The 17,371-nt window shown below is 42.1% G+C and overlaps 1 protein-coding gene across 4 annotated transcripts in view; it reads left to right on the top strand.

Moving 5' to 3' along the window:
* Positions 1-17,371, top strand: part of PDE1B (phosphodiesterase 1B) — a 33,835-nt gene that overhangs the window by 13,534 nt on the left and 2,930 nt on the right. For 2 of the 4 annotated variants that reach the window (XM_074225713.1, XM_074225714.1), the window contains 12 exons: positions 7,540-7,653; positions 8,100-8,282; positions 9,039-9,105; positions 9,559-9,675; positions 12,399-12,539; positions 13,241-13,341; positions 13,454-13,579; positions 13,836-13,937; positions 15,469-15,589; positions 16,059-16,140; positions 16,454-16,562; positions 16,962-17,062. In XM_074225713.1, the coding sequence (XP_074081814.1) occupies positions 7,540-7,653; positions 8,100-8,282; positions 9,039-9,105; positions 9,559-9,675; positions 12,399-12,539; positions 13,241-13,341; positions 13,454-13,579; positions 13,836-13,937; positions 15,469-15,589; positions 16,059-16,140; positions 16,454-16,562; positions 16,962-17,062 (1,364 nt within the window). Of the gene's footprint in view, positions 1-15; positions 4,123-7,539; positions 7,654-8,099; positions 8,283-9,038; positions 9,106-9,558; positions 9,676-12,398; positions 12,540-13,240; positions 13,342-13,453; positions 13,580-13,835; positions 13,938-15,468; positions 15,590-16,058; positions 16,141-16,453; positions 16,563-16,961; positions 17,063-17,371 lie in introns of those variants that run through there. The other 2 variants (XM_074225715.1, XM_074225716.1) reach the window with 2 other exon arrangements.

Genomic DNA, 17,371 nt, shown 5'->3' with positions numbered 1-17,371 from the left:
GAGCTGGGAAGAAGAATAGTTGGGGGGCTGCAGGTCCCTTGTGAGCCAGGCCAATGATGTAGTTTGGGTGAGATCCAAAATCTAACAGCTTCTAGCAGCTGGGGGGAAATCACAAAGAGTATCTGGAGATTGTTTTATCCAGACTCCTGCCTTTGTCCTTCTTGCCCCTCAACTTTTTTCCACTTTCCCCTTTCCTCTCCATCTCAGACTGGCATTATGACAACTGACTCTGATTATTCTTCTTCCCAATCCTTTCCAATCCATAGTTCTTGTATCCTCTCTTCTGACTTGTATAACTGCAGAGGAACCCCAAAGTTTGCCCAACCTAAGACAATCCTGACCCACATCAAATAATCCTTTGTTTATACCAGTACTCTTTTTCTACAGTTTTTACCTACTCTTTACCTACTCCTCTTTACCTGACTTGATCCTATGGGGCTTAACTTTACTTCAATTTGAATCTTAGTTCAAATAAGCAACAAATCTTTATTAATCATCTACAATTGTATTTTAAGAGAGTCTAGACAGTAGAGAGTTCAGAAAAAGGGAGAACTTGACTGGGGGAAAGATCCCCATGGAAAAAGTGGTATTCTCTGAGGGATAGAATTTTCAGAACTTTATGTCCTGTCCTTCCTTCTTTTGGATCTATTTCAACAGATCCAACTGTTTTTTCCATCTAACTCCCTGAACCGGACACTTTAAGATCAAAGTTTTATGCCAGAAGTTCAAATTGAGTTCAAATTCCAATTCCACCACTTACTACCTTGGACAAGTCATTTAATCTCTGTAAGCCTCAGTTTCCACATAAATAAATACATGGATTTGTTTCATTCTTTGTTCTTGGATCCCCAGGGTCAAGAATAGTACCTGACACACATATCAAGCACTTAATATTTGTTTTTTGATTAATTAAATGACCTTTAAGGTTCCTTATTAACCTCACATTTGGCCTGGAGTCATGAAGACCTGAATTCAAATCCTACCTCAGAATTTTGTTTAATCATTTTCAAGCATGTCTACTCTATGACCCCTTTTGGGATTTTCTTGGCTAAGATACTAGAACTGTTGTCATTTGTCGTTTCTTTCTGTAAATTCATGAGGAAATTGTGACAAATGGTTAAGTGACTTGTCCAGGGTCATACAGCTAATATGTCTGAGGCTGAATTTGAACTCTGGTCTTCCTTTGTACTCTATCCACTGTACCTCCTAGCTACTCTACCTCAGATACCTACCACATTACCCTAGGCAAGTCATTTCACCTCTTTTGGGATCAATTTCTTTAGCTCTAAAATGGGGATACCTACCTCCCAAGGTGACTGTAAGAATAAATTGAGATAATATTTATAAAGTGCTTGCAAACCATATAAACTAGTTATTATTACTACTGTTGTTATATATTATCATATATCACCATCATCATCATCGTTATTGTTATAATGCCTATCCCCCATGCTTGGAATGTCTTCCAATCACAAATCTACCTCCTAGAACCCTAGGATGGGTTCTTTTTCAAGACTCAGCTCAAGTGCTACTTTCTGCATAAAGCATCTCTGTTCCCTTCCTGCTATTATGTATTTTTTTAAGTTTCCCTGTGATGTGTATATATCTGGTCTAAACCTATTCACATGGTCTGACTCATTAAATATAAACTCCTCAAGAGAAGGCACTATTAAGTTTTTTTGTCTAACCCCTCCAGTAGAGTACTTGATACAGAGGAGTTAGTCCTTCATAGATGTTAATTGAGTCTATTACTCTATATTCTTATAGAATTCTTGAGCTAGAAGGTACTTGAGTGACTGAGTTGAGATCTGTATTTGGAGTCAGAAGAGAACTGGATTTCATTCTCAGTTTTGTTGCTTGTTAGCATGATCTTGATGATCTTGAAAAGTCACTTAACCAGTTTAGGCCTCAGTTTCTTTCCCTAAAATAGAAATAATAAAAGTTCCATATAAATGCAAAGTATTCTAAGTTTTCACAGATGGAAAGATTCAGATAAAGTAAATTGCCTTAGTAAATTGGGTCTTGACTTCGGGTCTCTTTACTCTCAGTCCAATTACTTCTACATCTCCTTCCCTAACTCATAAGACTATTCAGTGATGTGGGGAGAGACCTACTCTGTTGGAAATAAAACTATAGCAAGAAGGAAGGACTGTGGATTGTACTAGGCAAAGAAAGAGAGGGACTAGAAGAGAGCTGGGAAGATGGAGGGAAGGAGATGGAGATGGAGAAAGGGAGAAGAGAATGGAAGGGACCTGGGGAAGGGGAAGTTGGTCCTGGGAAGTACATTGAAATGGAGGAGTGGAAGGCAGGTGATGAGTTGAGTTTAATTTGCTTGGAAAGAGATATCTGAGAGAGAACTAAGTAAGTGGACTCTAAGATTCTCTAGGTCTATCCTATAGAGTAAGGTAAACTACTATTCTCTGAAGATAATACCAAAGAGATTGAAATGATAATAGGTAGGGTGTAGATCTTAGGAAAGTTTTCTTAATTAAGAACATTGTGAAGTGTAAACTCTGGGGGATGGGGAAAAGGTCTTAAGAACAGAACGGGTTACAAACTTATACCTAGCAGGAGGGTGGATGAGATGACCTTGGAAGGACCATGTTTGGGATCTGAATCCTCCCAACTGCCTGCATGTCCTTCCTAGGCTCTCTTCTCCCTCCTCCTCCATTCAATACCATTCTTCTTTCTGCATCTGGATTGTGTTATGTTGAGATTTCAGCAAGAGCCAGACAGATAAGAGCTTCTGGGCAGGATCAGGAAGGAGATTAAAGGGAGGAACCAGAAGATGGAGAGAAATGAAGATCAATTCTTGGTCTCATCTTTCTTTAAAGTCTTTCCCTGGGAACTGTTGGATTTCAGTTATAGGGTAAAGATGGAAGCTGTGTTTCAGGTGACCTCCTGGTCATATCTTCCTTCCTGCCAACTGTCTTGACTTAAGGAAGAATGGTCTCTCCTCTTGGCTTCCTTCTTGATCATTGTTTCTTGCCTGGAAGAACTTAATAGGACTGCAGAGGCAATTGCCAGAAAGGATCCATAGATTCCCTGGAAATCAGAAGGAATTTAACTTTCTTAAAGTTAGTAAAGACCTCAAAGATCATGCATGTAAATTCAAGCCAGAATCTAGGTGAATAGTACAAAGCAATATTGAAGTGGCTTAGAATGTTTTATTAATGCTCATAGCTGTGAGCAGTATGGGAGGAAATAGACAGATATGGCCAGAGATAGAGTCACTCACACATGGTCTCCCTTGCCTCTGCTCTCTTAACAGGCAACATAACAAATGATATTGTGGACACAGAGTGGGATGTATGTTCCAGTAGAAGGCTCAGAACTACGAGGTTCTGGGTTTACATAGAGTCTAATGTGGCAGGGTCACTTTGCTGATGGGGCAATGAGGTCAAGGAACATGGACCAATAGCAAAAGGGGAGTGGTTTCTAAAAATTAACCAGAAAGGCCTCTTCAGAAAGAGGAAGATGGAATTATAATGATGCCACTTCAGTTAGAACTATATTTATCTCCTCCACATTGTGACTTTCCCTATCAGGATTCCAATATATCACCAGTTGATATAAGCTATTATATGGGATTTTTTTGGGAGTTTTTCAGATGCTTCAGAAGACATGTGAAGGTTAGCAGACTACATGAAAAATTAAAAAAATGCATAAAATATATGTATACTATTGTTTATTAAAAACACTTTATCTTTTAATACCATAATTCAGACTTCTTCATTAGCACAAAGGGAGTGCCAAAAAATTTTATGTGGATTTTCCAGGGTGCAGTAATGCGGTGCCTCTAACCCCTATGATGTGGAAAGGATAGCTAAGATTCAGTTCAAAACTTAATCATAGGGGCGGCTAGGTGGCGTAGTGGATAAAGCAGGAGTACCTCGGTTCAAATCTAGTCTCAGACACTTAATAATTACCTAGCCGTGTGGCCTTGGGCAAGCCACTCAATCCCCTTTGCCTTGCAAAAACCTAAAAAAACAAAACAAAAAACTTAATCATACCAAGTTTGTGTAACAGCAGTCATTTTACACATGAGCAAACTGAGGTTCATTGAGATGAGGAGTTTTTCCTGAGGTAAGCCAGAGAGAAAAATGCTTCTTCTTGATTTGAGTAAGTAGCAAAGTTGGAACTTGAACCCTTATCTTCAGTCTAGCATTCTTTTCACTATAACCCAGATCTTTTTTCCATGAGAACTTAAGAGTCTCTCCAAGTTAATTGGCTATTACTACTAGGAGTCCAACCCCTAAGGCCCTATGGAAAGTGGTTCCCTGTGTTTACTGGTTGTTGCTGCTCCTCCTATAGAACCCTCAAGGAGTATCTCCTTGAGTCTCTTAACCCCACTGGCTCTAGGACTTGAAGTCACCTTGATTTGAGATGTAAAGAGATGTGGGCTGTTGGCCTTGATTGGGGAGGAGAAATATGGTATTAGTCTTGGCAGTTTTCTTTGGGCATCTACATAGCTGGGTGTTTTTACAATAAGCAATTGTTATTGTTCAGTTGGGTTCAACTCTTCATTGGTCTCATTTGGGATTTTCCTGGCAAAGATACTGGAGTGGTCTGCCATTTCCTTCTCCAACTCATTTTGTAGATGAGGAAACTGAGGCAAATGGGTTTAAATAACTTGCCCAGGTTAAGTACCTGAGGCCAGATTTGAATTCATGACGATAAATCTTCCTGATTCCAGTCCTGGCATTCTATCCATGTGCCACCTACTAAAAAAAAAAAGAAAGAAAAGCAAATAGAGAGTTGCCAAAAAAAATTGATCTTTACATCATAGAACAACAAGGACATTGATCTTTTTACTGGGACTAGGGAAGATGAGGGATGTGGAGAATTCTGATTACATTAGAAAACAGGGTGGGAATACCCCCTGGAGATTGCCACGTCAACTGTTTTCCCCCTTCTATCAGAGATGTGTTTCCCATGATAGATTTGGTGCCTGAGAAGAGAGACAGATAGAGAAAGGAAAGATAATTTTAAGCACTAGTCAGCTGGAAAGGAAAAGTTATTATTCTTTTACTACTTCATATTCTCTAAAGTGAGCTCTAGAGAGATGACTTGGTCTCTCCCTGCTGCTCTCCCAAACAGTCAAGTGAGCCATTGCTTCTTCCTTAATATAAGTGTTTATCTGTGAGAAGCTTGAGCAGGGGATGAGGAATGAACTTCAAGCCTCCAGTCTACATTTTCTTTCTCCTCCCTTCTCTCTTTCTCCAAAAGGAACAGTGTAAGGATAGAGGTGAGATTTCAGAATCACTCCCTTCCAACAGCAGACATAGGGAGATACTTACAGTCTCTTCTCTTTCTCTTCTCACTTATCACTCCTCTTGCTCTCTTCATTCCAGAAATGCTGATTGGGGGATTGCCTAGTCGGAAGATTTGGGAGCTATTTGGAACATGGTTTCTACCCAAGTTGACTGGGATTCCAGGATTTTACAGGGGTTTCTGATTAGGAACACTACTGTTCTTTCTACCTCCCTTCCCCCCAACCTCCTAGAGAATTGGAATTTCATTTTCCTTCCCTGACTCATTCTCTTCTCTTCCCTGACTCATGAAGTTACTTGGACATCAGTCATTCCCTTCCCCCACTTTGTGGAAAAGGATATGTGCCTAATGGGATGATCCTTTAATCCCTCACCTCATCTCAGCATTTGTGCTGGTACTGGGTGGGGATAGATGCTGAAGACTATTTACCTCTTTAAGATCCCTTAAAGCCAAAAATAATTTTTCCATTCTTCCCCTCCCCCCACCCCATCCTGCACCTCAGATCCTATACAGTGAAAAGGATTGAGGTTAAATGTCAAAGAAGATTTTTCAGAAGGCCAAATTTCTGGAATGATGTTTGAGCATGAGCAGTTTGTACTTTTAGGGATAGTCTCCAAAAGAATAGATACTGTATTCTCACCTTTCAATGAACACACAAGAAAATTCAGATATGTACAAACTCAGAGATGTGTGTGTGTGTATGTATGTATGTGTGTGTGTGTGTGTGTGTGTGTGTGTGTATGTGTTTCTACCAAACCACTAAATATCTATGAGCCTTGGCAGGGCCATAGTGACTTCGACAATTCTTGTGCTCCACAGGGAACACTTTTTCAATTGAAAGGACTGTTATTGAGTTGTAAGAGGAAACCCTCAGGACATTTTTATTATTAATTTACAGGTGACAGTGACTAATACAGGAATAATAATAATAATAATAATAATAATAATAATAATAATAATAATAATAATAATTTGTATTTGTAAAGAGCTTTTTGTGGGGTCAGAATCAATTATTTTTTTAATCTAAATACATAAAATACATAATTATCTATTTAATCCTCACAATAACCCTGTTTAAGTAAGAGTTACAAGTATTATTATCTTTGTTTTAAAAAGCTGAGGAAATTGAGGCTCTGAGAGGTTAACATGATTTCATTTTAATACATCCAGCTCTAAGTTTCTATGGTTTTACAGCTAGGGGGTAGATTTCATCTCAGATCTTCCCTAACTCTTGAGGTCAACCCATTTTCCCACAAGATCAGATTGCCTCCCTAATACCTTTAGACTAACCTGGTTTTAATATCCAAACCACAAATGGGGCAGTATAGTATAATGGAAAATTATCGACTGATCTTGGAATCTGAGGACCTCGGGATCCACTATTTGCTTTGATACCTGTTAGCTGTATGACCCTGGACAAGTCACTGAAAGATTGGTCAGTTAGTTAATAAGCATTTATCAGGCATGATGTTCTAGGAACTGTGCTAAGTGGATCAGAATGAGGTTTATCTCCACTTCCCAGAGTGTTGTGAGGAAAGTATTTTGAAAGCCACAAAGTACTATAAAAATGTGAGTGTAATTACACAATCCTGAAGGAATTTTTTTGTTTTGTTTTTTGTCTGGGGGATATCAAGAGAGCTAGGAGCTACTTTGGAGATCATCTCACCTAATCAGGAATGACCAGCTCAAGGTCACAAAGTGCCAAAATCAGACTAGAACCAGGGTATTTATTACTTAGACTACAATGGAGAGTCAGTGTAGTAGTAGTTGTCTTTTGATATCGAAAAGACCATGACATTATACTATAAAGAAAAAAGTATGTGTATGAAAATCTTGTTTCTAGTACCAGCTGTGCCTCTTTCAAAGTATGTGACCTTAGCCTAGCCACTTAAACTCCACCAGCCTCAGTTTCCTTAACCATCTGATAGGGATGATAATATTCTCACTAACTCTCTCACAAAATTGTTGTGTGGAAAAATTGATATAAATTTGCTATGAGTAATTCTTTTTTGTAAAGGCTCTTATTTGTGTGAACTTGTGGGCATATTTTTAGTGAAAGGAGATAAGGTTAAAGTAGCTCAGAAGTAGGTTGGAGGCCTGAGGGAAGCAGTGTGGGATTGAATTTAGCCCTGGATAAACTACATGCCTAGCCAAGAGTTGCAGGATGGTCGAACCAAATGCTTCCTGACCCAGAGCATGGCTAGTGGGCCACATGTGGAACAGTTCCTGAAGTTTGTGCTTCCTCCTTCCTTTTCCTTCCTTAAGGTTGCGCTACATGGTCAAGCAGCTGGAGAATGGGGAAGTGAACATTGAAGAGCTGAAGAAGAACCTGGAGTATACAGCTTCACTGTTAGAAGCTGTCTACATTGATGAGACACGGTGAGGGAAGGCTAGGGAGAGTGCAAGAAGGGTGAACAATAGCCAGAGGGAGGGAAGGGAAGAGGAGATAGAGAAAGACAGAAATCATAAAGAGATAAAAACCAGAGAGAGACACAAAAGATACAAATAGGCAGAAACCAGAGATTAGGGAGAGAAAGCATTCAGGGAGACAAAAAAAAAAGGGAAAAGCAGAGGGAAATATATCGAAATGGGGTGGAGAGGGTGAATTCAAAGATTCCATAAACACTCCCCACCCCCCCCCACAAACATGGAGGAAGAAATAGCTAAAGACATATAGAAACAGATAGAAACTGAATCTAAATGAGAAAACTGGAGTCAGAACTCCTAATTTTCACTTCTTAAAATTCCCAAGGGGGTGTAGGGATCAAGGTGGGAGTAATGCTGATCCTTTTCTTTTATTCTTCCCTCCTTATCCTGGGTTTTAGGCAAATACTGGACACTGAAGATGAGTTACAGGAGCTCCGCTCAGATGCAGTGCCCTCAGAGGTTAGGGACTGGCTGGCATCCACCTTCACCCAACAGGCTCGAGCCAAGGGCAGACGAGCAGAGGAAAAGCCAAAATTCCGAAGCATTGTCCATGCTGTGCAGGCTGGGATATTTGTGGAGAGGTGAGGCTTCCTCACAACAATCTCTTCCCACTTTCCCTCTTCCTCTGAGCCCCACTGACTATTCAGTCTATGTATTCCTTATACCCCTTCTTGCTTCTTTACCATCCATTTCTGCCTCTCTAGACCCTTAGCTCTTTCCAAATCTAATTCCCTCAGCCTACCTATTTCTTTATTCCCCTGGACCTGGATCCTGCAGTGGATAGATAGTCAGACCTGGAGTCAGGAATTCTTATCTTCCTGAATTCAGAACTAACCTCAGACATTTACTAGCTGGGTCCTAGGCAAGTCACTCTATTTGCCTCAATTTCCTCATCTGTGAAGTGAGCTGGAAAAGGAAACAGCAAACTAATATCTTTGCCAAGAAAACCCCAAATGGGGTCATGAAAAATTGGACACAACTGAAATGACAGAACAACAATAGCATTTTTATATGTGTATACACACACACACACACACACACACACATTTATCGATATCTTCCCCCTCAGCCTTCTTTTCATTCCTTCACACACACTTCATAGAACTCCCTTTACTTACCTTACTTCTTATACTCCTTAATCACTTGTCCCTCTATACTTCCTTTTTATATACCATCTTTCATTCCTCAATTCTCATTCCTTTGCCATCATCTTCTCATGTAATTATTATTCTATTCCCTTTTTTTTTTCCATGACAGACCCTTATTTCCTCCACTCTCTAAAATATTCCCCTAACCTCATGTACTCCCTGTCACACCTTTTCCTCCCCTTCCCCTAGGATGTTCCGGAGAACCTACACCTCTGTGGGTCCCACCTACTCCAATGCTGTTCTCAACTGTCTTAAGGTGATGCTCTAGGAAGCTGGTAGGGAACTGGGAGTGTCTGGAAAGAAGGGAGGAGATCAAAGCCCACCAAACTGTTTCTTAAAGGAATTCCCCTATTTCCTGCATGCTCTTTCTAATTCTCCCAGCAGTCTTACTTTTTGCAAGGAGGCTGTGCTTCTCCATGGAACCTTGCTTCCATGTCTTTCCCATTGGGAAGCCATTTCCAATGTCCTTTTTTTCTTTATTTCAAAAAAATTTTTATTTATTTTTATTTACTAATATTTTATGTTTTTTCTAGTTACATGTAAGGATTGCTTATGAAATTCATTTCTTGTAAGATTTTAAGTTCCAAATTTTTCTCCCTCCCTTCTTTCCTCTCCCTTCCCTGACCCTCTTATTTCTGGGATACTCCCCTGGGGTAGATTTGGGATGACCTCATTTCTTAGTCTGCCTAACCCCTGGGCTTTCACACAGACCCTGGACCATTGGTGCTTTGATGTCTTTGCTCTGAACCGGGTGGCAGATGATCATGCCCTGAGGACCATCGTCTTTGAGCTGCTGACTCGACACAACCTCATCAGCCGCTTCAAGGTCAGAAATTAGTCCATAAATTCCTTCTTCTCAGAGTAGTCTTACTCTGCTGCTGACTCTCTTGTTTTTCTCTCTCTCTCATTCTCTGTCTCTGTCGCTGTCTATCTCTTTCTCTCTGTCTCTATCTCTTTCTCTTTCTGTCTCTGTCTCTCTCTGTCTCTTTCTCTTTCTGTCTCTGTCTCTCTTTGTCTCTGTCTCTTTCTCTTTCTGTCTGTCTCTCTCCCTCTCATTCTGAAAAGATCTCCAGGATAGAAGATTTTCTTAGTCTCCTCATTTAACCGGGACCAGGAGCAAAAAGCTCTATTATTTTGCCTTTCCTTCATCTCTGAGATTCTTCCTTCTTCACCTTCGTCTCCTTTTCTCTAGGCTGAATTTTTGGGCTGCTTTCCTTGTTCTCTATGGCTTCCTCTTTTCTCCCCTAGGAAACCTCCCAGCCTTCTCTTCCAGGTTTCCCCTAGACTTGGTTGAAGACAGTTGCCAGATGTTGCCATCTGGGGCCAATGGACATCTCCAGATGTTCTCCAGGAGACTCCTCCTGGAGTAAAAAATAAAAAAAAAAAAGGAAAAAGATCTAGTAATTTTCAATCCCTGGTCTCTGTCCAAGAAACTCTCAGGAAGAGTAGGCCCCAGGCTGAGTTGAGGATGTGCAGAGGAGAGAGTTGAAGCCAAATCTGCTTAGCAGCTGGGCCAGGGAGAGGTGTTCAAGGGTTAAAACCCCTTCTCTTTTGGGTCCCAGTGGAGGGAGCATCTCTTGGGAATCTGGGCAGGAAGAACTTCATCCTCATGGAAAAGTCATTTGGAAAGGAAGGAAAAATGTGTGTATTTGGGGGGGGGTGATGAGGGAGGAGGAAGCCTGTCTCTTAGCTTCAGAGGGGTGGAGCTATTGCCATGGAGATTGTTTGGTAAACTTGGAGTCTAAGAGGGTTGATGTAAGCAGCTAGGGAGATTGCATGTGTGCATACATCCAGTGTGGGAGGTCAATTGGAAAGGAAAATTAGGTGGAGTACATCTATCCAGGAACTTTAATCTTTCCAAGGGGGTTAGTTAAATCAATCAACTTATCTTTCTGCTCTTACAGGGATGGTCTGTGTATGTGTGTGTGTGTGTGTGTGTGTGTGTGTGTGTGTGTTTGTGTGTGTGTGTCTTCTCCTTGGACACTTAAATGCATCTGCCTAACAACTGGGCCAGGCAGACTGTGTCCCAGATTAAAGCCTTCTCCCTTAAACCTAATCCTTTACCCTTTCAAGAGAAGTTCAGTCTATAGCTTTCTGTGGTCAATGACAAATCTCGAAGATCAAAAAGTTCCTCTTGAAGGCTGACCTTCATCCCTCCTGCAGCAGCCCTACTTCCCTTCTTCCAAATTCCACCTCCAGGAAGCAGGTGAATAAGATATCTTGGGTTTTAGTCCTGATTCTCTTCTTTAGCAGTCATCTGACGTTGGACCAGTCTTATGTCTTCTTAGAGCCTCAGTTTCCTTTTTAAGGGAATGAGAATGATAATAATACTCGAATTATTGTTGTAGAGAAAGGGCTTTGTAAACTTGAGACAGTTATTATTCGATAGACCCCCCCACTCCCCACTCAATCTTTAATCCTCACAAAACCAGAAAGCAAGTCTGTGCTAAATTCTCTGTTTAACTCTTCAGGGATCATCCTGGCTTGAAGCCTCCAGTATAAAAACAAAAATATTTGTTGGGCTCTTTCTAGACCACCTCCCTTGCTAGCGTTAAGATCCCCAGACCCTCTTTTGCTCTTTTTTTGTCCTAATCTGAGCTCTATTTTTTGGGCTTCTCCCAAATTGTGGAAACCTTGGTCTAAACCTTTTTTCCTATCTTTGTTCCCTCCCTGGGCACCTGGTCTCTCTCTCTGGCCCTCCCCTCTCTTCTTCCTCACCCTCCCACCCCAAGGGACACCATGGCAACGTCAAAAACCATTGGGTAGTTTCCATGGAAACAGTTCTTTTGAATTCCCTGTATTTGGGGCACAGCCCTCCAGGGCTTGGAGGGGGTTTGGCTTTGGGGTCTGGAAGACTGAATAGGGGGAGGAGAAAGTCTGAAGCTTTTAACTTCCTTTTATTCTTCAACCACCCATCCACAACCCTCCAAATCAATCTTCCTAAATCCAGGTTGACACCCCTTACTTTAGACCCTCCTCAGATGATGGGATTCTTAAACTTTTTTGTGTGTTGTGGATGGCAGCCTCCTTTGATAGTCTGGTGAAATCTAAGGATGCCTATCTGATTAATGATTTTAAATGCATAAAATAAAATGTCAAAGATCATATGAAAATACAGAGGATCACTTCCCCCTCCCCCCAAGTTAGTGAAAATAAGGATGATTTCCTGTCCAACTTTATGGACTTTTTGAAATCTAGTCTCCAGGATGGGGAGGCTTCCATAAATTCTTCTTTGGAAGCTTTCAATATAATGGCCATGTACACAGGTACAGAAACAAGGGCAGACGAGGAGTAGCTGGAGGGACAGGGAAAATATACTAAATGAGGAGAGGATTAATTCCACAGGTCTCTTGGGTGAAAAAAGACTTTGCCAACATTGTGATGTACTTTTCTTCTGTTGTGTCTGATAGATCTGCTTCAATAATTAAGTGCTTGGAGGAGAAAGGAGGTTATCTTGCTTTTAAAGACTTTCTGAGAATAGATGACCTGACTCTTCCCTTTCTTCAGCCAGTTCTTCATGAAGGCTAACTTTTATTCTTCCTGCTGCAGCTTCCCACTGTGTTCTTAATGACATTCCTGGATGCACTGGAGGTGGGTTATGGGAAGTACAAGAATCCCTACCACAACCAGATTCACGCAGCTGATGTCACTCAAACAGTCCACTGCTTTCTTCTTCGCACTGGGATGGTGGTAGGTGTCCCCAGATATCCAGCCCCCAAAGGAAGTCAGACAGAAAGCAATGGGATCTGCTTGTGTGGACTTTGAATTTCTGATTTCTTTCTTAGCTTAGGGGGGAATTGTCTCAGATTGTGGGTGAAGTATAGAAGTAAGGTATATGGGAGGATATATAGGACACCAGGATCTTGGACCTTTTTCAGGGAAGTTGAAATCTTAGAAATTTGAGGCAGTGAGATGATATAAAGGATAGTTCCGGATTTGGGTATCAGGAAGAACTGAATTCAAATCCCGCCTGATGCTTGCTGTTTAACCCTGGGCAAGGTACTTAATTTTCTGTGAGCCTCAGTTTCTTCATCTGTAAAATGGAGTTAATAATGCAATTGTGAGGATAAAATAGATACTAAAGCATTTTGCACATCTTAAAGCTCATCCAGGGTGTTTCAAAAGTTCTGGTGTAATTTTAAGTTGCAAAAACAAAATTGCATCAAGACTTTTGGGACCCCCAATGTAAATACAAATGCTTATTAGCTATTATGCTCTTTCTTAACATAAGAGTTGATTTTGCAGAAGGAAATGAATGTGGTTGAGTTTTGCCCCAGGGGCTGGAAGTGGGGATATTATGGTAGGTAGCCTAAGAAGGACTTTCTCAGCTCTTGTTTACCTCTTCAATATCCCTAAGACCTGGCTTTTTCCTATTTCCACCCCCTCCCCAGCACTGCCTGTCAGAGATTGAGGTCCTGGCCATCATCTTTGCTGCTGCCATCCATGACTATGAACACACAGGCACTACCAACAGCTTTCACATCCAGACCAAGTGAGGGGCCTGGGCCTGGGGTGAGGGGGAGGTGGGAGGAGCCGAGGAGATGTAAGAGCTTTGGGAGCTCTCCTAGGGCAGGGGGCTGATGCAGATGATCTTTGGCACTCAGGTCAGAATGTGCCATCCTGTACAACGATCGCTCAGTGCTGGAGAATCACCACATTAGCTCTGTCTTCCGAATGATGCAGGATGATGAGATGAACATCTTTATCAATCTCACCAAGGATGAGTTTGTGTGGGTGACCACTCCTCCTCCCTCTTGGAAATGCTTAGTTCAAGCCCCTTTTTCCTTTTCTATTTTTCTACCCCTAAGCTTACCCTGACCTCTCTTTGTGGAGTCCAGGGCTTGGAGAAAGAGTTCTTTATCAAGAACAAATGATTTCTCTTCTCCTCTGGGTCAATTTCCCAGCCTTCTTCTGCTCCATCCAACTTTCCCAGGCTGCTGCTGGGCCTGAGGTGTAAACCTGAAATCTGTTTGCCTTTCTGCACAGAGAGCTTCGATCCCTGGTCATTGAGATGGTGCTGGCCACAGACATGTCCTGTCACTTTCAGCAGGTCAAGTCCATGAAGACCTCCCTGCAGCAACTGGAGAGGTGGGCTATATAACAAAGGGGAGTTTCATGTTGTGTCTGGCCATATACCTGTTGGACCAATCAAGATGAAAATGTCCATTATGGGGATCTAGGGGATATGTATATATATAAGTGTGTATATATGTGCATACAGGTGTACCTGTGCTGAGGAGACTGTGGTCCAGGGAGTATGGCCCTGATCTAAGGGCTAAGAGTATTTTTCAGCTTCAGTATTCAGAAGTTGGATGACCTGTACCTTCCAAGGCTCCAATAAAGGCTCAGTTGGGGCCACATAAAAAATATCCTAGAGATAAGGGGAGAGAGAGAGGAGAGAGAGAGAGAGAGAGAGAGAGAGAGAGAGAGAGAGAGAGAGAGAGAGAGAGAATAACAGAGAGAAAAAGAGGAGAGAAAGGGAAAGAGAGGGGAGAGGGAAGAGAGGGGGGAGAGAGAGGAGAGAGAAAGGAAGGAGGGGAAGAGAGAGGAGAGGGAGGGGGGGAGAGGGGATGAGGAGGGGAGAGAGAGAGAGAAAAGGGGAGTGAGAAGGAGACAGAGGAGAGAGGGAAGAGAGAAAAAGGAAAGAGAAGGAGAGCAAGGGGAGAGAAAGAGAAAGGCGAGAGGAGAGAGAGAGGGAAGAGAGAAAGAAGAGAGAAAAGAGAGAGAAGGGGAGAGAGGGAGGGAGGGAGGGAGAAGAGTAGAGTTGAGGGACAGCTAGATGGTGCAGTGGATAGAGCACTGACTCTAGAGTCAGGAGGACCTGAGATCAAATCCAACCTACTAACTGTGTGACCTGGGCAAGTTACTTAATTCTTAATTGCCTCAAAAAGAAAGAAAAGAAAAGAAATATGATGCAGTATTACTATTGATTTTGCTTAAATATGTGTATGTAGTTGTTTGGATGCAGAACTGGATAGAACTTGAGTCTCTTATGAGGGTAGAGACTGCTTGTATCTCTATTTTTATCTCCAGCATAGCATTATCAGGTAAAGTGTTAGGTTTGGAATCAGAAAAATCTGAGTTCAAATCTTACCTTGGATACTTACTAACCCTGTGAATACAAGCAAGTTACTTATATCTCTTTGCCTTAGAGAAATCCCTGGGTTTTATCAATTAAATATGGATAGTGGTAGTCTGCATTTCTGTATTGTTGGAAGGAATTTCCACACCACCAAATGGAATTATAGATGTTTTCTATATTAGAAGAACAAACTGAGCATGTGTGTGTCCGGTCCCGAGCATTTATATGTATATATACAATATATGCACATAATGCAGATATACCTAGATATATGCATATATGTAATACACAGAGGCACATATGACTACATATAGGCATGTATTAGAGTATGCATATAGAAATATATATAGACCCACACTAATTCTGTCTGTGGACAGTCCAGCCTGTGTTGTATTCGTAGTGTTTATATGAAGAAGTTCCTGAATGTTTATGGTATTTCTTATTTGAGTATGTGTCTGGGTTTGGAGAGGTCCTCTCTGAAATTGTGTAAGTGCCATAGGGTTTCTTCTCAAAAATGACCAGTCTTTCACACTTCAGGATCGACAAGTCCAAGGCCCTGTCCCTCTTACTCCATGCTGCTGACATCAGTCATCCTACAAAACAATGGTCTGTCCACAGTCGGTGGACCAAAGCCCTCATGGAAGAATTCTTCCGGCAGGTAAGTGATCCACATGATGCTCTGTTTCTTTATTTCTGTTACTCTGTCTCTCTGGCCATAGGACTTTTTCTCTTGGCCTTACTGAATAGGATTGAGAGGGAGACAAGAAGCAGGGAAATGGGGAGGGATCTGCCTTTACAATTGAATTTTGACTCCAGGTTCCTTCCCACCTTTCTGGTGCTTTACAGGAATATCCATTATCCCTCCAACTATTCTCTCTGAACTGGATACTTGCCACTGGGAATAAACATTCAAACTTTGCATATGCTAAGACGATAATAACTAGGGCTCCTTTGGATGGTATTTGAATGTCTTTCAATTGAAAAGTCCCTCTTTTCCATAGTTCCCTCCTCCAACCCTGCCCTTGAATCCTTGACCTTGCCTCCCAGGGTCCCCTAGTTCATATATGGAAAAGCTTCAAGTTAGCCTGGAATGTTCTATCTCCCCCTACCTCCCCTCTTTCTCCTAGGGGGACAAAGAGGCAGAGCTGGGCCTGCCCTTCTCCCCACTCTGTGACCGAACTTCCACCCTGGTGGCTCAGTCCCAAATCGGTGAGTGACCACCAGGCTGTGTAGGGAGGAGAGGTTGGGGGGGTGGGAGGTGGTAGTGGGGGGGGGGGAACAATGAAAGTCCCAGGATTGGGTCTTTTTGAAGACAGGATCAGACAGTTTCTAAACCCTACCAGACTTCACCTGAGCTGTGTGTGGTAAAATAGGATCTTAAGGGGCTGATTGATCATAAAACCCTTTTGTATGGGAAGTCCCTAGACCCTGAGTCAGGACCTTCCTCAGATCTGAATTGAATCAGAACCATCACCCACTGGTCCAACTTTTGTTCTGCCCCCTCCTCCCCACCCCCTTGCAGGATTCATTGATTTCATCGTAGAGCCTACTTTCTCTGTACTGACTGATGTCGCTGAGAAGAGTGTCCAGCCCTTGGTAGATGAGGGTTCTAAGGCAAAGACAAAGCCCAGGTAAGAGCTTCTGGGAGGAGCCTTTGGTGTTCAATTCTCAAGGGATGTCCAGGTCCTTTGGCTTTGGATTGGTAGGGAAGGCCCACAGAAAAGGCAGTTAGATATGGAAGACATGGGGTCAAGTTCTCTCTGATAGCTGATTTCCACCTGAATCTATTATTTTTCCCCTCTTTTCCCCCCATCCTTTCCTCATGGCATGGTTCTATAGTTGTGGGGGCTGGGAAAGGTTAATGAGCCAGTAAGTCATCTCACGTTCACTTGTTGTAGGGTCCTATACCGGGAGTCATCCAGGATCCATGGGACTGTTTGAGGGTGGAAATAAGGGGAAGGAATATCCATCAAGGATGGGATTTCCCATACATGGCTCCCAGTGTGTCAGCCCTCTCTGAATTGTTCTAGGGAACCAGGTGACCTCAATCCTGACCTGGTGAGCTTTCGTACCACCTGGACCAAATACATTCAGGAGAACAAACAGAAATGGAAAGAAAGAGCTGCTAGTGGTAGGTATCAGGTCTTGGTTGAGGGAGGAGAGAAAAGGAGGAGGGGCAAATATTGATTCTACCCTTCCTTAAACTAAGGGGAGGAGAGGGGTGGATCTTGCCTTCTTGGGATCCTTCTTACCTTGCTCCTTCCTTCACTAAGGGGGAGAGGGGGCAGAAAACAGGGAATGCCTTGCAAATGGAATATGAAACAGACAAGTTGGATTTCAGGAAAGACTTAACTGAGACATCCCAGGTAATCAAGATAACGTTACAAATAATAGCTAATGTAAATAGCATTTGAAGTATTATTGTCTATTTTCTTTCTTT

This window comes from Macrotis lagotis, chromosome 2 (genome assembly GCF_037893015.1).
Source record: "Macrotis lagotis isolate mMagLag1 chromosome 2, bilby.v1.9.chrom.fasta, whole genome shotgun sequence".
NCBI lineage: Eukaryota > Metazoa > Chordata > Mammalia > Peramelemorphia > Peramelidae > Macrotis > Macrotis lagotis.
Note: the sequence above shows the minus strand (reverse complement) of the source record. Positions and strands in the feature narration are given on the sequence as shown.